General features: G+C 34.6%; 1 protein-coding gene across 14 annotated transcripts in view; it reads right to left on the minus strand.

Moving 5' to 3' along the window:
• The window catches only part of LOC127835070 (uncharacterized), a 322,519-nt gene that overhangs the window by 281,316 nt on the left and 15,651 nt on the right, over positions 1 to 25,552 (minus strand). For all 14 annotated transcript variants that reach the window (XM_052361326.1, XM_052361315.1, XM_052361325.1 and 11 more), the window contains exon 2: positions 23,703 to 23,807. In XM_052361326.1, the coding sequence (XP_052217286.1) occupies positions 23,703 to 23,789 (87 nt within the window). In that variant the 5' untranslated portion in view covers positions 23,790 to 23,807. The remainder of the gene's footprint in view (positions 1 to 23,702; positions 23,808 to 25,552) is intronic.

Raw genomic sequence — 25,552 nt, forward strand, 5'->3', positions numbered from 1 at the left:
TATAGAAAACTGCACCAAGCGAAACTTTGAGTGGACAATGCAATTGTACCAAGCGAAACTTTGAGTGGACAATGCAATCGTATTTCAGTATAGAGAACTGCACCAGCCAAACTTTGAGTGGACAATGCAATCATATTTCAGTATAGAAAACTGCACCAAGCCAAATTATTTAACTTTGAGTGGACAATGCAATCATATTTCAGTATAGAAAACTGCACCAGCCAAACTTTGAGTGGACAATGCAATCATATTTCAGTATAGAAAACTGCCCCAAGCCAAATTAATTAACTTTGAGTGGACAATGCAATCATATTTCAGTATAGAAAACTGCACCAGCCAAACTTTGAGTGGACAATGCAATCATATTTCAGTAAAGAAAACTGCACCAAGCCAAACTTTGAGTGGACAATGCAATCATATTTCAGTATAAAAAACTGCACCAAGCCAAACTTTGAGTGGACAATGCAATCATAGTTCAGTATAGAAAACTGCACCAAGCTTAACTTTGAGTGGACAATACAATCATAATGTCAGTATAAAAAACTGCACCAAGCCAAACTTTGAGTGGACAATTCAATCATATTTCAGTATAGAAAACTGCACTGAGCCAAACTTTGAGTGGACAATGCAATCATATTTCAGTATAGAAAACTGCACCAAGCCAAACTTTGAGTGGACAATGCAATCATATTTCAGTATAGAAAACTGCACCTGAAGCCAAACTTTGAGTGGACAATGCAATCATATTTCAGTATACAAAACTGCACCAAGCCAAACTTTGAGTGGACAATGCAATCATATCTTAGTATAGAAAACTGCACTGAGCCAAACTTTGAGTGGACAATGTAATCATATTTCAGTATAGAAAACTGAGTGACTAGTTTAGATCCTGTTCGACCCATCCAGGACATTCGATATCTCATCCACATTTTTAATTGACCTTTCAGTGCGTCATGTCAAGATGAAAATGTATCTTGTCACGCTGGTTAGCAAAGTAATCATATCACAGTCTGTTAAACACACAAGATGATGTATCAAATTTAACACCACAGGACTGGGTTGCTATGGTAATAAATAGCTCATTACATTATGTTTTCATAGAAAAATGTGTTATCAAAATAAAATATTATTTTTGGGAAATAGGATGTTCAGTTGTTTTTCCCAGTGTGACGTTCAGTTGTTTTTCCCAGTGTGATGTTCAGGGTTTTTTTTCCCAGTCACAGTGGTGTTCAGTTGTTTTTCCCAGTGTGATGTTCAGTTGTTTTTCCCAGTGTGATGCTCAGTTGTTTTTCCCAGTGTGATGTTCAGTTGTTTTTCCCAGTGTGATGTTCAGTTGTTTTTTCCAGTGTGATGTTCAGTTGTTTTTCCCTGTGTGATGTTCAGTTGTTTTTCCCAGTGTGATGTTCAGTTGTTTTTCCCAGTGTGATGTTCAGTTGTTTTTCCCAGTGTGATGTTCAGTTGTTTTTCCCAGTGTGATGTTCAGTTGTTTTTCCCAGTGTGATGTTCAGTTGTTTTTTCCAGTGTGATGTTCAGTTGTTTTTCCCAGTGTGATGTTCAGTTGTTTTTCCCAGTGTGATGTTCAGTTGTTTTTCCCAGTGTGATATTCAGTTGTTTTTCCCAGTGTGATGTCCAGTTGTTTTTCCCAGTGTGATGTTCAGTTGTTTTTCCCAGTGTGATATTCAGTTGTTTTTCCCAGTGTGATGTCCAGTTGTTTTTCCCAGTGTGATGTTCAGTTGTTTTTCCCAGTGTGATGTTCAGTGGGTTTTCCCAGTGTGATGTTCAGTTGTTTTTCCCAGTGTGATGTTCAGTTGTTTTTCACAGTGTGATATTCAGTTGTTTTTCCCAGTGTGATGTTCAGTTGTTTTTCCCAGTGTGATGTTCAGTTGTTTTTCCCAGTGTGATGTTCAGTTGTTTTTCCCAGTGTGATGTTCAGTTGTTTTTCCCAGTGTGATGTGAAGCTTCAAAAACTGGATTTGGAGAATAAAATTAAAAATATGGGGGCAATTAAAACTTTATATTTAACTACACTGTCTCGAAACATTATTTTCATATTTTGAGCAACAAATTACAATTTCATTTCACAATTAAACATTTTAAAGGATGATATGTTAAAGAGAAATGGCCCAAAGAAAAGGCCCAAAGAAACGTGCAGGGCCCTCAATCCATTTTAGGGGAAGCGAGTCGCTACCCATATCAGGGGGAATTTTCGCGGGGTTTCCCTTTTGGAAGGGATTTTTTACTTACTCTCTAATTATAACATTTGTACATGTTTGCACTATATTCATTGCTTTTTTTCATAATTTAGTATGTTTGACAAGATTAAATTAGAATAGAATTGAGATATAATATTCATGAGACACATCTATCTATAAAACATTAAAAAAAAAAAAAAAAAAAAATTATTTTAGGGGGAATTTTTCCACCCCAAAAGGGTAAAAAAGTATACTTTTCAGGGGGGAGAATGCGGCAGAATTTCTGCCGTGGATTTGACAGATTGAGGGCCCTGAACGTGGAATTAAAAGTTAATTTGGAATGTGGAGTTAAAGGGGGATATTTTTAAATTTATAGTTTTGTTCGTGCAATATTGAATACTGATTTCATTTATGCCACTCCCTTCTCCCTGTTATTTGCCTACGTGCATGTTGCATTTTGTGTCGGCGTTACAGATTGTACGCACATCCTGTAACATTCCAATAAGAATGATAGATAGCTAACATGGACTTTCAGTGTTGAGCAATAGAGTCTTAACTCTTCCAGTGCTGGAACCAAATTTTGAAGGCCTTTGCAAACAGTTTGGATCCAGATGAGACGCCACAGAACATTTTTGCAGACGACAAATTTCCCAGCATGCAAAAGGTTAAAGACATGCATCGTCATCCTATATTGTAGTCTCAAACCAACAACAAAGCTAGAGTGCTGAATTATGACTTTTGGGGGAAATGATAGATGACAGAACAAACATTTTGACATCTTATTCTAAATCATCAGAATATTTACAATTTCAGGCACCAGTGCATGTGTTTAAGTTTATCTCTGATTTTTACGTAAGATATGGATGCAAAGTCGACAAGAAATGTGTCCAAAGGACACAAATGTTTTGGACACAAATGCAACCACTTTATTTCTCTGGACACAGAAGTTTTGTTTGTCGCATGTATTTAAATACGAACAGTAATAATACAAAATGCCCTTTGTCACTGTTGTAACACTTAAAACCTATTTCACATATCAAACATTGACTTATGTGAGCAATCCATAGTTGATGCATACAAATTACATCTTGGAATGTTTAAAACTTTTACCAATGCACTATAACAAAATAAACCTGTGTACTATCACTAATGCTATAAAAGACTATGCACATTAACTTCAAATGTCCACTGTGACCTTGACCTTGAACAACCAACATGGTTGTTCACGCTCCCTGTCGTCCAGATATTTAGATTTTTTGTGAAAATTAATTTATAAATCCCATTTATGTATGCATAACAACATGATTGGTAATATAAGGGGTATATAATATACACAAACTGAAGCAAGTGACATGGTTGACTGGTTGTATGCATACAAAATATTGTCTTATTCTTATGATCACTTCTGCCAATTTGTTTTGAAATCCCATCATACAAAACAAAGTACATGTACAGAAATCTTTGATTTTGATGATATGTCATTTAATGAACATGCATCTACTGTGATCTTAATTTTGAAGCTAGCACTTAGATGAAATCCCACGCGGCACATTGGGTTGCACTATGAAATCCCACGCGGCACATTGGATTGCACTATGAAATCCCAGGCGGCACATTGGGTTGAAATGACCATCATTTGCGCCCATTAATTTTTAAATAAATAATGCATGACACAATTATAAGCCAGACAAAAACATATACCTGATTACCGGTACTGCCAATATTGTCTACTCAATGACCTTGATATTTATATAACCACCACTGACAATGTTGTTGCTAGTGACAGATTGTCAGAATTGATGATGATAATTTGGGCCAATCTATTGTTAAACCTCATCATGTACAGCAAAGTTATGAAATGGTCACAAAATGTCCCATTCAAACAAACAAAAACAAAAACACACAAACAAAAACACACAAACAGGGACAGGGGTTACGCCATAATTATGCCCTTCCACCATCATCATTCCAGGGTCATTAAGAGTTGTATATTAAAGGCTTCACCTTGGGCAACATTATTTTCTCTGTCATTTTAAGTATGTTCTCATTTCCTAACAAGACAGTTTTTTTCTAGGCTGAGCAGGGACTATTCTTGGACTCAATTTAAAATTAGTGCTGGTTTCCCATGTTTCCTTTTCAGTTTCTGAATATCAGATTTTACCCCCATACAAATATCTCTAGCTTCCAGAAAAAGGACATAATTTGTACAGGAGTGTCGTAATGAAAAATAACAATAAAATATTCATAATATTTTGGCCATATTTTACCACCAATGACAGCATAGATCAACACTTCCTATCTCAACTGTCTCTTGTCTTTAGTGACAAAATGTGGTCAAATCTTCCCAGACTGATATTGAAAATTTGTCATATTTCTTTGATATACTTCTCCAGAATTGCAGTCCTCACTGGGGTCATTTCCCAACTATGGAATCCTCACGTGCATAATGTATTACTTTCCTCGTTTAGGTTTATTATATATTATGACAGTAAAAGTAACTCAGATAATAGAATCTATGACAGTCCATATTTTATGTAATACAGTCAGATAAAATAGCAAGAACAATTTGACAACAAGACTATTGCCAAGCAATATTAAGTCCCCCACCGGTGAAACTCCACCATTTTCAGCAATATTTCTAGTCTATTTGTTGCCATAGCAACCATAATTCTTGACATAGGAACAAGATGAAATGACCTGCATAATCATCATATTGTCATCTATCCATGTTTCAAGTTTCAGGAAAAAATATCAAAAACTTTTAAAGTTATCGCAGGATCCACCATTTTCAGCAATATTTCTAGTCTATGTGTTGCCATAGCAACCAGAATTCTTGAAGTAAGAACAAAATGAAATGACGTGCATAACCTAAATATTGCCATCTGTCCACGTTTCAAGTTTCATGAAAAAATATGAAGAACGTTTAAAGACTGGCAGACTCACAGGCTGACGCACAGAGCGCAAACCACAAGTCCGCTCCGGTTTCACCTTTAGGAGACAATAAAATTGGCTTTAAAGAGACTTGTTCACATTTGTCAAAATGTCAAGTTTCATCAAAGCTGTCATAGTTTCAAACTTATGTATGCTAATTAACACTACTGACTAAAAAAATGTTTAAAAATATTCAACTAGGTGAGATTAAATAGCGTTTGTAACGCTTTTTATCAGGAATTTTGAACAAAAATTTTTTTTCTTTAATTTGTTTTCAGTTTTGTTTGTAAACAGTTTTGAACAATTTTAATGAAGCCATAACCGTATACTTAGTGAGGTCAGATTAATTGATTTAAATCATGTATTCAGTGTTACGGTATTATTATAAATTCATGCTAAAAGGTCAATGGCAGATATTGGGGAGCTATACTTTCTTAATTTTCGATTAGTGTTTCCATGAACATCCGTAACAATAATCATAACTGTTATAATTATGGCAAAATTCAATTCAATTCATTTTTGGTAAACCAAGGCATTCATAGGTTTTTTAATTACAAATAAAAGTGCCATTTCAATTTTTATTTTGATTAAACATGGCAGCTGTATTTCAAAACACATCACACCAAACAACTATAAACATGTGGACAAAGTGTCAAACAATGTGAATCTGGCCTATAAATATAAACAAAAAATTATGCTGACAAATGTTGTATGTCAGCAAGGACACATGGTATCTTCCTCTATAACCAGTGTGTTTATGTTATGTCCTTACATTTATGTCATTATAGTGACCTTTAAGAATACAACAATAGATTACATTGTTAGTAAAATTTTAGGTGCAACAAATAAAGTGCTCGATTTTTTAAGAGGAAACAAAAAATATTTTTGTAACTTTGAGTAAGGAAAATATATGATAAATAAACAGAAAGGATATGTTCTCTTATTAAAGAATATCATGTGTGAAAATTGCATGTATTTTCAAAAATTCAAAAGTATAATAATTATTTAAGGCATTAAATGCAGTAAAAGTGTTAATTAAACTTAGATAAATGCATATTAAGATTTGGCAGTAATGTTAATTACTTTTAAGAAATATTGAATGCATGTTGAATATCATTCATTGAGCAACAACTTTATGCATGCAGCCATAAAACACGCTTTAAAAAGTACTCAGATTGGTTGCTACAACAATTTTATAATAATGAAGGCCAGCATATATAGTTATAAGCTTAAAGCTCCTGTCTACTATAAATAATGCATTCGAAAATAGCAACAGTCGATATGGAAGAAAACAAGTGCCAACGCGTTGCTGCACGTGCAGTTTTGAATAAATGAAAGCTTGTCAGATGATTTTTTTTTTTTTAAGGTCACAGTGACCTTGACCTTTCACCTTGTGACCCAAAAATGGGTGTGGCATAAAGAACTTATCTAGGTGCAGCTACATATGAAGTTTCAAAGTTGTAGGTGGAAGCACTTTGATTATAGAGCCAATTTTAAGGTTTTAGCACGACGCCTACGGTGGACTGCAGACAACACGGCACAACGAGCTGGCTATGACAATACCTCTCCGAAAACAGCCGAGCTAATAACTTTTATTTCAGTGAAAAGGATTTCATATGCTAGAAATCATATATAAATGTTTATGATTGAAAACACTATAAGCAAATGAAAACTGAAGGTCACTAATAAGTTAACTTACTAGATTTACAAATGCGTTTATAGGAACTTTGTAAATAATACTCTCAAGAGTTACTCTACTGATTTCAATGAGATTTTCTTTGTATTTTGGTCAGTAAAATGGTTCATCAGTTTTTGCAAAAATGTTTTTTTTAAGTGTTTTTGAACTGAAGTTTATGGTTTTGCACAGTAGATATTTTTGGGCCACGCTCTGTGAAAAGAGGGCTTAAAGCATGTTTGTAAAGTGTCGTCCCAGATTAGCCTGTGCAATAAGGGACACAACTTTCCACCTAAACTGGATTTTTGCTATTAAGGGAATTTCTTTATACAAAAAATATCATCAAAGTAGAAAGTGTTGTCCCTGATTAACCTGTGCTGATAGGACAAGCTAGTCTGGGACGACACTTTACGCACAATAATTAGGCCCCATTTTTCAACAGTGTGGCTAAAATTCAATTCACAAAGTCGTAAAATTCAATTAAAGCACAGAAATAGTCTTATGGGCAGACCTTATTTTCAGGCCCAGTTTCAACAGTCATCATGGGGTTTCAGGCCCAGTTTCAACAGTCATCATGGGGTTTCAGGCCCAGTTTCAACAGTCATCATGGGGTTTCAGGCCCAGTTTCAACAGTCATCATGGGGTTTCAGGCCCAGTTTCAACAGTCATCATGGGGTTTTACAATTTTGTAACATACGGCCACATATTGTCTACATTTCATAAATACAGTGGGATGGTTAATTTGGTAAGTCTTGCTTGACAAATTTAATAGTTATGTGCAATGAAGCAGTATACACAGATTACTTAATTTGAAGAAAATCCTTTACCTGTCATAGATATATCTGCTGTGACATATTTTAGACAAATTATATTTATCCCCACGCTTTTTGAAAAAAAGGTGGGGATATTGTGGTTATCTCCGCCGTCCGTCCGTCCGTCCGTCTGTCCGTCTGTCCGTCCGTCCTGGCCACTATCTCCTCCTACACTAAAAGCACTAGAACCTTGAAACTTACACACATGGTAGCTATGAGCATATGTGCGACCCTGCACTATTTGGAATTTTGATCTGACCCCTGGGTCAAAAGTTATAGCAGTTGGGGTGGGGCCGCGTCAGAAATTATCACTCATTTTTTTAGGTTATTTTACATTTACTTCTTTATTTCTACACCGATTCACTTCAAATTGATACTGGACCTCTCTTATGACAATACGGTCAATCTCAACCATGCATGGCCCCATTCCCAACCCTGGGGCGCCCCGCCCACATAGGCCACACCCACCAAAAATTTCCATTTACTATAATTTTTTCATTTCTACACGGATTCACTTCAAATTGATACTGAACTTTTGTTATGACATTAGGGTCAATCTCAACTATGCATGGCCCCAATCCCAACCCTGGGGCGCCCGCCCACATAGGCCACACCCAGCAAAAAATTCCATTTACTATGATTTTTTCATTTCTACACGGATTCACTTCAAATTGATACTGAACTTCTCTTATGACATTAGGGTCAATCTCAACTATGCATGGCCCCATAACCAACCCTGGGGCCCCGCCCACATAGACCACACCCGCCCAAAATTGCCTTTTACTATAATTTCTTCATTTCTACACCGATTCACTTCAAATTGATATTGAACTTCTCTTATGACAATACGGTCAATCTCAACTATGCATGGCACAATTACCAACCCTGGGGCGCCCTACCCACATATATCACACCCACCCAAAATTGCCTTTTACTATAACTTCTTCATTTCTACACCAATTCACTTCTAATTGATGATGAACTTCTCTTATTACAATACGGTCAATCTCAGCTATGCATGGCCCCATTACCAACCCTGGGGCACACCTAGGTCAAACATTCGGCGTGGGGATACGCGTCGGCCTCTGCCGCGCCATTTCTAGTTATTCTTACTGCTGGCCAAAATATCTTGCACCAGGAAAACTGCTGTCACATTTAAGCTGAATACTTTAAATGGGCATTTTATTCTAATGATAAAACTTGCTTTTATAACTATCAATTTATTTGTACTACATGTATTTCATACAAATTTTATAAGATAATGAATATGAATGTTTCGAATAACTTGTGTTTGAAATGCACGTTAAGAGAAAATTTAATAATTGTATAACAATTAATTCACTGGCAGCAAATTAAAAATTTCAATGTTATAACAGTTTGTTCTGGAGACTAAGTCATTTATTGTTTTGTACACATTCTAGTGACTAAATATATGTTTTTCTAATGTTGTCCACAAGAATGAAAAGCGCCTATTAATATTTAGCTCAGCTGTTTTCGAAGACGAGGTATTGTCATAGCCAGCTCGTCGTTCGCCGTCTGCCATCCAGCAACCGCCGTCCGCCGTGCTAAAACCTTAACATTGGCTCTAAAATCAAAGTGCTTCCACCTACAACTTTGAAACTTCATATGTAGTTGCACCTTGATGAGTTCTACACGCCATGCCCATTTTGTGGTCACTAGGTCAAAGGTCAAGGTCACTGTAACCTCTAAAAAAAAAAATCTAACAAGCTTTCATTTATTCAAAACTGCACCCGTAGCCGAGCCTGGCACCCGTAGCCGAGCGTGGCACCCGTGATGCGGTGCTTTTGTTTATATTTGGGGAGTGGGGTTTTAATTTTTTCAATTTATTTTCAAGCATAAAGACTTAACAATGTGTGCCAAATTGAAAACCTTATTCATATACACACATAATGGATTAATCTTTACCTGTCATAATTTTGTTTCTTAATTAAAGTTATTGACATTTAGATGTGTTTTTTCCACCAACTTAAATCGTTAAAATGAAGTCTCTTCTTAGCAAAAATCCAATGTAGGCAGAGAGTGTCATCCCTGATAAACCTGTGCAGACTGCACAGGCTAATCTGGGACAACATTTGACGCCCATGCATTTAGCCCTTAGTTTTCTCAGAACACGACTGTTATTATTAAAAATGGCTTCCTGATACAGACCACAATTAAAATGCAACAAAGCAATTTAAAAAAAACAACTTCATTACTTGCAACAACAACAACAAAGCTGATCCCTGGAGCTAAGTTGTGCAATTATTTGTTTGTTTCCTTAGATGCAGTAAAAAGCCTGGCTAACATTAAATCAATGCCATGAACCTTTTAAGGACAGAACGCACCATATTCAGGCTGCACATGACCAATCTTGGATAACTTTGAGTTTTAATTGCATGTTTCATCATCCAAGCCCAACCAATATCCTGTGCTATTTCCTTTGCAAAAACTGGCTAACGATACAAAATAAATCATTTGAATCACTAGCAATAATCTTAAGCTATTCAGAAAATTATGACAGCCGAGCAACATAATGGACTTTCAGATGTGAATTAACTCGACTGTCATTACGGCTTATACCGTATTTATCTGATTCTAAACCCATTTATCCTTTCCACATTAGCACAATATACTCTCAATGGCCACAACAAATAATAGACCTCACTTATGCCTCACAATTCAATTTATTTCACTAACGCACAGCTCAATTTTAACGCCTGTATCTAATTTCTTCTCAAGGTGTAAACGACCTTGCTGATAGTTTTCAATCGATTTTCAATAGATATATTATTTAGAATTTAATTGATGCACGCACTATGACAAACAGATTGCATTTTGATTGACTTTGATGCCGTGATTATCTCACAGAAAAACTCCAATTGTGAAGAAATTACATTAATTTTTGTGAAATTTTAAAGTGTTAATTTTAATCTTTTCTTAAGTAAGGTCATGTAAGGTCAGTGAAGAGTATCATTTCAATCCATTTGAAACGTTTATTTTTCTTACAGATCACTCTCCTGCGAAGGGTGAAGCACTAATATTAGGTCATTGTTGTGAACTTTGAAACTATCTTAACCCATTTATGCCTAGTGGACTCTCCCATCCTTCTAAATTGGAACATTTAATTTCCAAAAATTAGAGATGTCTTAAGTATACTTATTTCTATATTTAGAATATTTCTTACAGAAAATCCTTTAAGCAAACAGCGCAGACCCTGATCATAGACGCCGCATCATGCAGCGTCTCATCTGAGTCTACGCTGTTTGCCAAGGCCTTTTTTCTAGACACTAGGCATAAATGCATTAAAGGGACCTTTTCACGCTTTTTTATCCTTTCCCTCTCAGAAGCAAAGTGAAAATGGCTATGTGCAAACAGCATAAAACCAGAACAGCCTGCGAGTAACTCGCACTCTGTTCAGGATTTATGCTGTTTGCTGCTCATCAGTATCTAAGGGTTGGAACAGAAGCCTATAAAGGTTGAATCTAGTAAGAAAGGTCTTTAATAAAATGTAACTTTCTAAGGGGCTTACACATACGTAAAAATACGTATCGAAGGGGTAAAGGGGTTCAATTGATAAAATTGAACAAAAATTGCTTCAAATTTGCAAATTTTCCTTGCAGTTATGTTTTTTGCAAGGAAACAATAATACTGAACATTTACCATACTTAAAAATATCCATTATATTTATGTTTTGACGATTAAAGAGCCTGAAAATTATACAGCGTTATAAACACAAAAAGATTGTATAATTTGGAAAGTAAGGTTGTTATCATTATATTTTGTAACATTACGAGGATTGCCAATATTACTTATACATTAGTGGTTTAAGCGCTAGACTTTTACTCCATTAGGTCAGTGGTTTGAGCCCAAGTGGGATTTCTTTTTTTCATTCCTGTAATTTGATTTATATTTAATACTGGAACTTTTTAGTTCAGGTGTTTTCGTTCATTAATTTAAAGCTTTTAATGACAAACTTCAACACATGCCAAAATCTGTGAAAAGGTCCCTTAAAATGTAACAATACATTATATAAACAATAATTTATTACCAGTGTCACTAATCTTTCATATTTTCACAGTCTTACTTTCTGTGTGATTAATGTACAAATTGCAAAGGGAAATAAGTGTATTACAATTATTTAAAAACACTGCAAATGTAATTGAGCTGAACTATGAGAAAATGGGGTTTAATGGTTTTGCAAAATGTTTCATCCCTGCTGATAGCCTGTGCAGTCCACAACCTTGATAAGCCTGCTCATACGCACATGCATTTTCCCAGAACATTTAAGGCTCCTTTAATAGTATTTAACCCTTTGCATGCTGGGAAATTTGTCGTCTGCAAAAATGTTGTCTGCTGAATTTCTAAAATAAGCATTTTCTTTGATTATTTTCAAAGAATACTATTAGAATAGCAAACAGTTTGGATCCCGATGAGACGCCAAGTTCTGTGGCGTCTCATCTGGATCCAAACTGTTTGCAAAGGCCTTCAAAATCCAGTTCCAGCGCTCAAAAGGTTAAATAAAAACAGGTTGAATTTTCAGATTCCTGAATGTGTATTTACCAGTGTTGTATTAAAAATCAATGTGTGTGATCAATAATTAACAGGTAATTGACTATCTCTTTGTATTCAATAATTGTGTATTTTTTTCTTTATTTAATGTTTTCATTACAACTATTTTCTTTACTTTTTTCGTAGGGAAATGCCATTTCCTCAGCATTTTTTATTTCATTATAACATGTGGTGCTATTCTCTTTTCTTTCATTACACGCAGCGCTTTTCAAATAAATATTGTTCATAATATCAAACAAGGATCAGCAAAGACAGAATATGTTTTAGGGATATTTGTTTAAGGATACACAACAAACATTGGCACACTCATGCCATCTAAGGCCGCTATCACCCTGCTAGAAAAGTAAACATAGGTATATTTTGAGAAGCCAGTTGTAAAACCACTTGTAGGAAAACCACAATATGTTTGTTGAATACAAAATTTATTGCTTTATTATCTTCCACTACCTACTAAAGGAGTTGAGTTGTTTAAACAGGGCATTTTTACCCCCAAAGTGGTGCTTTCAGATGTATGTACAGATCATTTCATATTAATATCAGGTTATTTTCCTGTCAGTGAATTATTGAAACGGAACATCAAAAAATAACTTATATAGTAACTCTCAGTCTGTTCAAGTTTTGAGCTGTTTGCTGCTCATCAGAATCTAAGGTTTAGAGAATTGATAAAGCCTTAAAAACTTTAATCTAGTAATAAAGGTCTTAAATTAAATATAACTTTCTTGTAGACTAAAAATGCATGAAAATACGTATCTAAGTGGTAAAGGGTAAAATGAAATATATGGTTATCATTTTATCTTTTTTCTTATTGTTCGCAAACAATCATATATTTTTCTCTAAGATGATGTTTCCTACAAACAACAAAACTACCCTATTAAAAAAAAGAAAACAGAGATTCTGAGCATTGAATATATAGTTCTAATTACAATTACTAAATAATATGTCAAATTATGCTAGATTTAAAATAATTTATTATTGAAATCTGATGTAACTCCAACATATCACGACTCCATATTGATGTTCATTGACCACTATTGAAACTTTGTAGTTTTTCTGTAGATCTAATAAATATTAAATTAAATATGTAGAACAACTAACTTTTATTTAACATAAAATATATTATACAAATCCAACATGCTCAAGTAACAACATTTATAAAAATCAAATCTATTTTGAAACATGTTTTAGAAGTTAAATGAACAACAAGCATTTAAATTTGATATAAAACGTACTGTTTTCAATCAAAATGTTAATGTAGTACAAACATATTAAATGTTTTATTTCCATGAAACGTAATTGAACTGTACATTTTTATTCCTGATTGGTTTTTCTTTTGGAAATAATTAGGAAATAAATTGCCTTAGCCATATTGATATTTGTGCAAATAACTACTTTTCATCTATTAAGAGTGCATAATGTTGCAAACAGCGCCATTAATCCAGCAATTAATTTGAAATCGTGCCATGTTTTTAGTAATTTGTCGAGAGATTAATTGAAGCTGCCAAGTTGAGGATTAATTAAAGGCGGAGTATGTTACATTTATTACAATGTTTAGTATTTCAATTGCTTGTTATACATTTGGGTTCAATATTTAAAAAACTTTTTGATTACAACAATATGAACAATGTTTACAGAAATTCCATACAAAGATTGCTATACCAAGTTGAATACAATATCATATCTAATGAATGCGTTCGCTCTCTCCAGCAGGGCCTTTTGATATAGCTGCTCGACATTTTCTAGCCATTCATTATGCCCCCCTTCGAAGAAGAGCCTGGTATATTGTTTTGCACATGTCGGTCCGTCTGTATGTCCGTCCGTACGTCCGTCCATCCGTCCTTCCAACAGATGGTTTCCGGATGATAACTCAATAAAGCTTATGCCTAGGATCATGAAACTTCATAGGTACATTGATCATGACTGGCAGATGACCCCTATTGATTTTGAGGTCATTAGGTCAAAGGTCAAGGTCACAGTGACTCGTTTTTGGATGCAGTTTAGGACCACATTTGCAGATTATAATGATCATGACTGGCAGATGACTCCTATTGATTTTCAGGTCACTAGGTCAAGGTCAAGGTCACAGTGAGAAAAAACGTAATCACACAATGGCTGCCACTACAACTGACAGTCCATATGGGGGGCATGCATGTTTTACAAACAGCCCTTGTTTAATACTTGTTTCTTTTTTTTGGCGTAGCTGCTTTACCTAGCTTTTTACCCTAAAATCCCTTTGCATAATGACAGCAGACCCGAATGACTACACTCAATTTTGTCAATTGGTTGATTTGAGCATATTCCCCCGGAACATTGGCAACATCACCGCGTCTTCGTAGTATATTAGGCTGTCACACTGCTCAGTGTAGGCTAATGCTGACTTATTTTCTGCATTTAAATTTGGCCAAGTAACAATTACAGATTACCAGTAAATTCCATCCCCAAGACTTTCAGGGTCAGTAAATTGTCAGGGGAAGAAGAAATTTACTTTTAATAAACACCTTCTGTTCATAGCACATTATTGCTCTCAAGATATCAAATAACACGAATTTTATGGAAAGACATGAATGAAAACCTATCAGTAAATGCCATTTGTCTTTTATTGTGAGACAAAGCTACCAAAATAGTAAATAGTAAAGTGCCCATGATAGAAGTGAAATTGTTTAATAATCTAGCCATACACATTTTGTGAAATTATGTTAGAAAACAGTGCTTAATTCCTGTGAGTCAAGCGTTGTCTCAGATTAGCCTGTCTAGTACTCTAAGATTGGGTTTTTGTTAATAAGAGACTACCTTTAATGGAAAAGTTCCATGAAAGTGTCGTCCCAGATTAACCTGTGTGGACTGCACCATTAAAGTGTTAAGTGTCATCCCAGATTAACCTGTGTGGACTGCACCATTAAAGTGTTAAGTGTCGTCCCAGATTAACCTGTGTGGACTGCACCATTAAAGTGTTAAGTGTCATCCCAGATTAACCTGTGTGGACTGCACCATTAAAGTGTTAAGTGTCATCCCAGATTAACCTGTGTGGACTGCACCATTAAAGTGTTAAGTGTCATCCCAGATTAACCTGTGTGGACTGCACATATAAGCTAATCTGTAACAACACTTTACACACATGCAGTAAGCCATATATGAGCATGGCTAATACCGGTATATCATTTCCATTTGTAATCTATCATGTGTGACATAGTTTATCTATCATGTGTGACATAGTTTATCTATCATGTGTGACATAGTTTATCTATCATGTGTGACATAGTTTATCTATCATGTGTGACATAGTTTATATATCATGTGTGACATAGTTTATCTATCATGTGTGACATAGTTTATATATCATGTGTGACATAGTTTATCTATCATGTGTGACATAGTTTATCTATCATGTGTGACATAGTTTATCTATCATGTGTGACATAGTTTATCTATCATGTGTGACATAGTTTATCTATCATGTGTGACATAGTTTGACAACATGGCACATCTGACATTATTATCATAGGTAAATTAAATGCTTGGATTGTTTCTGATATATTTGCATTCATTTTTGTTAATGCTACATTTGCAAGAGTTTAATGTTGCCATAACAGTTTACTTTAAGAGTGGTATACCTCAATTGATTTAATAAGCCTTCAGTAATCTTACGCATTCCTCATTAGATGCAACAAGAAATATCTTTTAAAAAGATATACGGCGTTGATAGTTCAACGAATGAGATCAAGGATAGCGAATGTCTTTTTCTGTGCAGCTCTCAGCTGCATCACACGCAGTACGGGATGTTACGCGGAGTTTTTGCGGCTTATTTTACATTATTACATATTGCTGGTCATAAACCTATAGATACAAAACAGAAAACCAAAAGAAGAATGGAAGTGAAATTAAAACATATGAGTCAACCGGCCACACGCGAAGTATCCGTATTTATAGGCGCGTTCTTCGAACAAACATGTTTTAGTGGTTTGTCTGGCATTGCTATTTGATTCCATTATTAACAGCATCAAGAATCATCGCGCTCATGCTTAATACATTTGTCAATATGGTGGAATAATTATTGTTTAATTAATCAAAAATAGAATTTATCATTGTATTGTTGAAAACACATTTAAAATCTATTATTGACATACCATAATTATATTGCTGAATATCTTCATTTAACATATTTCTGGTCTAAAGAAAATTCCAGGTCACCTAGTTCATGGATAGCGTCTTTATTATATAACAATTATTTTACTGGCCGCGAACTCCGGTGATGACCTGTATATAAACTCTGACATTCACACACTGACCGCAAATTGACTCAATACCTCGCGGGTTGAAATGCAATGCATTAAAGTGAGGCCTCGCTTCCACTGCTCTTTATACTTTTACATGTTAACATGTTGACAGGAATATGGAAGTAAGTACTAAATATGAGAATATAGCCTTTAAGTATAAACGCTTTTGCGCTGGTTAATCTCTGAAAATAAAAGGTGCAAACACAAACTGTATTGATGTCGAGAATTGAGTGTAAAACTGTTCTATCTATTAAGCCTTTTCATTAGAGATAAAATTGTTTCATGCAGTAAAACAGTGTTACAAAGACGCAGATATGTTTCCAATGTTCTGGTGGTATACTCAAATCAGCCAATGGAATAAATTAAGTGTATTCATTCGTACCTAGCCGCGGGAAATTTTATTTGAATTTTATTGGGCACTTACAAAGGTCAGGTAAGGTGAAAAGCTGGCTTAATACAGCTACGCCGAAAAAGAAAAATGCAAAAAGCTGCAAATATACCAATTAAGTGCCAATAGGTTGCAAGTAAGGAATCAGAACAAGATAATAGCAGCTACTGGGAATAGTTTGCAATCACATGATTACAAAACAATTCAAACAGTCCGGAAATACTCGCTAATAATGATAGTGCTCTCAAATACTTATGAAGTAAAATGCAAACACATTAAAATTACCTTTCAAGCATTTATGCAAATGTTAAAAAAAAGTCTTTGCAAACCACTTGAAAAGACATTTCAAGTGGAATACATCCTGCACGTATAAAATAGGGTTTTCAAAAAGTTTTTTACAAAGAAATGTGCACAACCAGATGAAATAAGGTCTTGAGAGTGTGATAATAACAAAAAAGATCAAACCCTTAATAATGTTTATCATAATTACAACTTATAATTTTAATTTCCAGTATTGCAATTGATTGTAATTGATGTTTCAGACAGACAGACAGACAGTTTATATCAATCCAATAAGGCATTTAAGCCCACGAGGACATATATACAATACAAGTATTGACGAACATGAAGGCAAGATTAAAGCAGTTTTCATTATCTGCAACATGAACAGTTCCCTTAAAGTTTGTCCAAAATATTGTTGCAATTCAGTCTGTATCATTTTATTTCTAATGCTTTGTATGGCTCGTTTTCATATCAACCCTTTTTAAGATAAAATTCATACAAAAACAAAAACAATCAAAGTATTAATATTGAATATTTCTATAAGCTGTAGACAAGGAAACCAAAGCAAATACCATGCTGTCAACTTCCATTTTCTCTCCTTCTTGGTGTCACATTGACCGTCTCTGCGTTGACCATTCAGAAACATGTTTTATAATTCTTGGCTGCATTATTATCTGTATAGCCTAAATATTTAAGGTTACCATTTGCAAAAGCTTTGCAGTTCAGATTTTGGCAAAGTTTCTCTTTGCACACTATTTGCATACTTAAACATTATCCCTTTCCCACTCAGAGCCAAAATAGAAATGGCTATATGCAAACAGCCTAAAACCAGAACAGTCTGCAAGTATAACTTGCAGCCTGTTCAGGTTTTATGCTGTTTGCTGCTCATCAGTATCCATGGGCGTCGGAGCTGGGGGCGACAGGGGCGGCGGCCGTCGCCCCAATATTTTCGACAAAAATGAAATTTCGGCAAAGACCTTTTTTATTTTATTTTTCATTTCAATGCCCGTTTATTTGAAATTATCTTTACCACGATGCAAGGTCACCACGCTTTCACGGTTATGACACGTGTATTGTTGATTGTCATCACCCGTCCGTGGTAATGTACGTGTCAATTATGTTATTAATTGATCGATCTCTTTTTAAACGATAATCTTTTTATTCTTGAGTAATTAAACCTGGGAATCTTTAACTGTCGGTATGATCTAAGCCTTTGCTTCTTTTTATTAATATAAAGGAAAATATGACATGAAAAAAATGTGCCGATATCCAATAGTCCTTAATTATCAAAAAAATTAAAGATACCTCAAGATACCTGGATTAATTGTAATAACTCAATGTAAATCAATAACTCTAAAAAACTTATTTAATGTTTTTCACCACTTTGTTGTGTTATTTCAATATGTCTCCTCCAAACCAACCATTACGAATTTCAAATTTCCATAACGGAATTTCGGGGAAAAAATCCAGAAGAATGTTCTTTCAACCCACATGATCCCTATTGTTGTGTTGTCTGCTACAAAGTACAAACTGCGACATATAGAGATCACTTCTCCATCGTCTGTCTGTCTGTCACAACTTTTGTCATTCAGAATATGCCTGCAAGAGACGTGTATAAGGTCAGGTGTCAGACATAAAAACGCACCAGAATGTACCATTTGAAGCTAAAATTTGAAACAAATTCTGGGAGAAGCCCCTGCCCCACCAGACCCCCACCAATGGGAGGGGCATACCTCATCCCATACCCACCCTCTCCACCGCCCCGATGTCAATTTGCTTCCGACGCCCCTGGTATCTAAGGTTTGGAGATGCAGCCTTAAAAACTTGAATCTAGTAAAAAAGGTCTTAAATTAAATATAACTTTCTAAGAGACAAATGCGTCAAAAAACGTATCTAAGTGGGAATGGGTTACACTTTACAGTCTTTGTACACATAAGTTTGCCCCCAACATCTGGGTCTCACATTTTACACAAGCTTTGCCCCTGAAAGTTGTAAAATTGGGACAGAAAGATGCTTTAACTGTTCCTGTATTCCTAGTCAGGTTGATTAATTATTAAGCAAAATACTAACTGATGAATGCTTTAAATGAAACCATAAATATCTTCAAACAGCAAAGGGAAATCAATTATGCATGTGATAGTTTTGTTATCATCTGTGATCTATTTGTTTAGAAAAGACATCTAACAACCCACTTTTCATGTGAGTAAAACAATTAATTAAGTGAACACATAGGAAGATGCTTATGAAGACAACCTTTATTTAAGTGGACTGGAAACAAATATTGTTGCATTTCAGAAAATTATCGGAATACCTTGTGACTGCCCACACACCTAATTTTTAACCAAAAATGTCCTGAAATTTGTTAAAAATGATTCACAGAAAAATTTAGCTTTTTTTTTTTCTCACATCATACTTTGTCATTTGCTTGAGGCTGGACTCCAATATTCTTTGGCCATTTCTATTGAATGACTAGGCTTTGATTGTTGTTGTTTCCGGTGTTGTGTTTTGTGTGTTGAGTCATATTTTATTGGCAGGTGGTGACAAAGGTTTCTCTTCTGCATTGTTCCTGCAGTTTTACAGTTACATTTCTTTGTGATCTCATAGGATTCACCTTCTGACATTTCTGACAAGAAAGTGGGACGAAATATGCATAAAATGGCACATTAGTGCCTTTTTTTTGGAATCAAAACCACGTTTTGAATTGATTATGTGCTGGTACAGGATAGGTTTGAGTAATCATATTTTTGTATTATGTTATTTCAGACTTTGAAGTCGTTTGAAAGACATATGTTGGGTAGTGGTGCAAGACAACTTGAAGTGGGATCAACATATAAATTCTATCACTAGTACATGTTCCGGTAAATCAAACCAATCACTAGGATTCCTTAGCAGAAATCTCAAAATAAATGCCCCTAAAGTTAAGGAACATGCATATAAAGTAATAGTAAGACCAAAACTTGAATATTCTTCAACAGTTTAGGATCCCATAATAGTAATCAACTTAACCAAATTGAAAAGGTGCAAAAAAGTATGTTATTGTGTTAGACTGGAAATGGTATGAAAGTGTTCTGGTAATTGGCCAATTTAACTCTTAAATTCTGTTATGAAATAAACTTAAAACAAAAATAGACAAGGTGTTGCTTAGAAACAACATCAACAAATTAATATTATAAATTCCAAACCTGTGGATATATTGTGATGATGTTGATGCTAAAATTATTTCTATCAAAGGTTACAATCAACTGATTTCCAGTTCAAAGTGGTCTGAAATCATCACGTAGTGTGTTTGCTAAGAGATACGGTTCTTTTTGGAATACAATTTCTTAAAATATAATATCCCTTAATCCAAACAAAAAAATACTCAATAGTTTTAATGTTTTATGATTAATATTGTGTTAACTATCGCGCCACAAAGCTTTGTATTACCAATTGTCTCTTTTAATATGACCACTCATCCACGAATTAGCCAACTTAATACCATAATACCTGTTAAGTGATATTTCTTTTATGAACTGGATAGTAATTAAGTAATGCATGATCATTTTACAGTTAATGTCAGAGGATCATTTTACAGTCAACGTCTTAATCACAAGAAATCACTTTCTGGCTTTGTTAAAACTTTCTGTTAATAAACATGAACAAGTGTTTGCCGCTTTAGTATATATACATGTTCCCGCCTTTTGCATAGAAATCCAATATCATAAAAGGTTAAACTCCATTTATTAAGGTGCATGGACCATAATGTATCGTGCATTGTTCACTGCATTGTTACGACAAAGATAAATAAAACAAAATACGAAATTGAAACTTAAAAACGTTGTATGCACACTGGTTGGCATTGAGTCAATTGTCTATGCTTACTAATGCATTGAAACGTCCCTTTTGGTTCGGTTTGTGACGAGCAATTATTAATTAGTTGTTTTATATCGTAAGTTCTTTCTAGCCAATTAAATTTTAATACCATATGTCATTGTATTTGTTTATAAATTTTAATTTAAATATACGTATGTTTGTAATGCAACATTCATATTTTCTGACAGATCCTATTGTCCTACTGGCCCCTAAATTTAACATATTTAAAATTGCATCAAACACTTTTAAATGTACAACCTATCAATTGGCGAACTCTATCAGTTTTATTTAAAAAAAATGAGCCGGTCTTCGGGAAAACTGCGGCGCTGAAGCCACGTGCCTAAAGTTTAGTTCCAGCTTAACAGGGAAAACATTTTACCCTTTCATGGAATTTTTCATTTTAAGTGAAAATGCAGTCTTGGCAGAAAATGTCGCCCCGATTAGATTTAGCAATCGGCACGGGTTGCCATGGGACAATACTTTAATTAAGATTGATATTTGTACGCTATATGCTTATAATTGAATGTTAAAATATTACTGTAAAATCATTATTATTTGTGGGACATTTTTTTTGAAGATTTCATGGGTTGACATATTCCCAAATGTAAAACAAACTCATCTGAAAATGACATACATAAATTACTCTTTTTCATTCCAAAAACAGAAATCCACAAATGTATGTGTCCGTAAAAAATGACATTTTATTATAAACCAGAAAATACCAGGATGACGAATATAAATCATTGTACAGTAATATTGCACTGACATTTACGCTTGACATTTTTAAGTGCTGCTGAAGGTTCTACGAAGCAGTGCATTTTTCGTGCTGTGGCATAATATGTTTGAGTGGTTATCATATGGTGTCTTGCGACATTTATTCCTCTCTGAAGAAGGCAGGATGTCTAATTGTGGGTCTTATGACAGACTTGCTTGCGTATCAATCCTTCAGATTTTTCTTTAGAACATAAATAACCAGAAAATGGACGAACTTACTTAACAAGCCCAGACCAATGCATCAAGACTGTATTTAATGTCGTTGCTCCACTAAATAATCTCAGAACAAGATCCATTTTGCTTGATTGTTTCACACATTAACAGTGACAGACCCTGTGTCTTCTGTAATGCCTACAAAATGTAATTACATCTCTCTGAACTTAATTGGCCCTTTTAACTCTGTGTTCCACATGTAACATCAGATCAAACAAAGAACCTCATCAGAATTTAATGTTGTCCACAATTTGAAAGTTTTTCAGTGAATTACTTTTAATAGCTTTTCATTAGAAACCAATGTCCATTACTGGGTTTTAGTGCCTCTAAATGTTGCGTTTTCCATTATATTCCAAAATTGAAACATTATACCCCTTTTATTTAATTGCAAACAAACACCAATTAAATGTAGTATCAATAAAAATAGCAAACAAAAGCTATGTCTTTTACCATCAATTACTGTATCTATAAAAAAAAAACACATACACAAATTACGCTTCCTAGAAATGATTGCTTTTTATCAAGAACAACAAACAAATGCAATCAAGATCTATCACGCTTTGATAAAACAATAAACTCACACTTTGATAAAGCAATAAACGTTGTTTTAATGTTCTGTCAGAGACAAAATATGCAACAGATAAAACATCATTGCATGTTAAAAATTGTTTTAGGATTTAGCCAAATTTGTTACTTTGTTGATACATTACGCAAAATATGTGTTTACTGTTAGTTACTGCTACCATTATGAGTGATTACATATTTCCCTGACCCATTATATTTCTTATATGAATGCCCTGTGCGCATAAATATTTGGAATGAAGATTTGAAAGCTTGACAATGTATTCATAACATGGAAAGACAGAATCAACAAAGACCCACCTTCTGTTAGCACTACCATAATTGATCTGGGAGACAATACCATGCTTCTTTTTAGTAGGGCAATCATGGGTCCCATATAAAAAAAATAGTACTAAATTTGCATTAAATGCCTCATTCATTAGACTACCTGCTTTAGATTGTCAAATACTGATAAAAAAATTACAACCTGGTCAGGTAAAGGCTTGACAAAACTTGGACAGGTCATGACTTCATCAGCAAAACCTGGTCAGGCCCAGTTTTAATTTGCAAAACCTGATTTAATCTTAATTTACAAGACCCGATCAGGTCAATTCTTTAACATCGAAACCTAGTCAGTTAATTATTTTATTTAAACTAAACCTGATTAGGTCAAGTTTTGATTTAACAAAATCTAGTCAGGTCAAGTTTTGATTTAAACAAAACCTGGTCAGGTCAGTTCTTAATCAGAAAAACCTAATCAGTTCATTATTGATCAGCACAACCTTGTTAGATAAAGTATTGATTAGTTAAACCAGTTAAGGTCAAGTACTGATAAGCAAATCAGGATCAGGTCAATCCTTTTAGCTGTTACATAGTTTGCATATGCAACATCAAGTTCAAAAATATGAGGTTAACCTATGATTATAACTTGCCAAACACAAAGATGGGACTAGGAATATTTGTGTGTAAAATTATTCATATTCCAAAAATCAAGATTTCTACATCCTTTGATGTATTTATTAAATGTTATTAGAATAATTATGATGATGTTTTTGATTATTATGATGATGATGATGATGATGATGGGGAGAGGGATAATGCTGATGGTCATGATGACGTTGAATATGATGACAGTGTTGATGATGCCAATGATATGACATGAATGCTGCCATTGATACTCACAGGTTGATGTTGTATAACCTCCAGACTCAATGTGTCCTCTACACCAGGGATGACCACCGTATCCCAAGTAACATCCTCGCCCTCCATGTTGATGGTTGGATCTTTCTGAAATTAGATTGCGTTTATCATTAATTTTTAAGAAAACTTGTATAGTCATTAAGATAAGTATTAATAGCATAGGTGGTTGCGGCAATATAAATATTTGTTGTGGAAGTGTTCGTGTCAATGGTAGTGAAAGTAGATGGTGGTGGTGATGGTGATGGTGGTACCACTAAAGAGCTTAAGAGCTACAGTTTTCAATGAATTTCTCAGCGAGTGGTCAATATTGATTTTTCCAGCTGTCAATCACATGCTTCTTGGTAAGCGTATCAGCCAATCAGCGCTTAGGCAGCAGAATACATGCTGACCCCACGTGAAGCTGTATACAATAATATTAGCGACCTCTGCGCTACGAAGTTTTTATTTAGCAATCAAATTTAATTAAGTCAACGCTTTCCTCGAGGAAGGATGGCATGATGGCATGTTGTACATGAAGTCTAATTTTTGCATGATTTTCATGTGTGCACGAAATACACGGGAAATGTTTATTTGTTGCTAGAATGTTCTTAACTTTCCGTGAATAATAAAATTTGGAAATGATTTCGGATTACACGTTTGATTTATATGCTTTGAATATACTTAAATTGAATAACGTTAATTGTATACCGATTGTCATAACGCATAATGCAACAAGTAGTTAAATAACGTGTTTTGAAATTGCCAAACTAAGCATATTGGTCTACATGCATGAATGACCTGACAAGTTATATTGCGATTCGGAATTAAGTGTACTCGGTATAATTAAAAGAAAGACGCTTTTTTACACTCCAAAATTCGCTTTCACTTACGTAAACTTTTCTGAAAGGAGGTACATGAAACATTTTTAGTTAAGTCGTTGATTTGTTGTAATCACTAAATATGAACGTGCTCTATGCTCTCAAATCACGTCACGTGATTAACGCATGTTCAATGGGAATTCCCCCATCCCACAATTCAATTTGTATATGCCAAAATGGCGGACGTTGCAGACGTCAATATTGGTCGTATTTTGGTATTGAAAATATAAATCGTAATAATACTGGATTATCGGGTAATGGATAGAGTTGGAACATGTACGTTTATTAAAATTCTGAAATAAAAGTGGGACTTCAAAATTTATGTCTGGGACGTCCAAAATTTTAGGCTTGGAAGTCAGGACTTCCAACTTTTAAAAGCAAACGGAAGCGCTGTTATCTTGTCCAAATCTAGTGCTGACTTGTCAAAATACAGTCTAATTATGTAAAACCGCCGTGTTATCTTTTCCAAATGTGATGTTGACTTGTCAAAACACAGTCCTATTATGTCAAACAGTTATCTTGTCCAAATCTGGTGCTGACTTGTCAAAATACAGTCCTGTTCTTCGAACCGTCGTGTTATCTTGTCCAAATGTGATGTTGACTTGTCAAAACAGTCGTGTTATATTGTCCACATCTGGTGCTGACTTGTCAAAATACAGTCCTATTATGTCAAACCATCGTATTATCTTGTCAAAATGTGATATTGACTTGTCAAAACACAGTTCTACTATGTCAAACCGTCTTGTTATCTTGTCCAAATCTGGTGCTTACTTGTCAAAATACAGTCTTAATATGTCAATACGTCGTGTTATCTTGTTCAAATGTGATGTTGACTTGTCAAAACACAGTCCTATTATAAAAAAAAAATCGTGTTATCTTGTCCAAATCTGGTACTGACATGTCAAAATACAGTCCTATTATGTCCAACCGTCGTGTTATCTTGTCCACATGTGATGTTGACTTGTCAAAATACAG

This window comes from Dreissena polymorpha, chromosome 6 (genome assembly GCF_020536995.1).
Source record: "Dreissena polymorpha isolate Duluth1 chromosome 6, UMN_Dpol_1.0, whole genome shotgun sequence".
NCBI lineage: Eukaryota > Metazoa > Mollusca > Bivalvia > Myida > Dreissenidae > Dreissena > Dreissena polymorpha.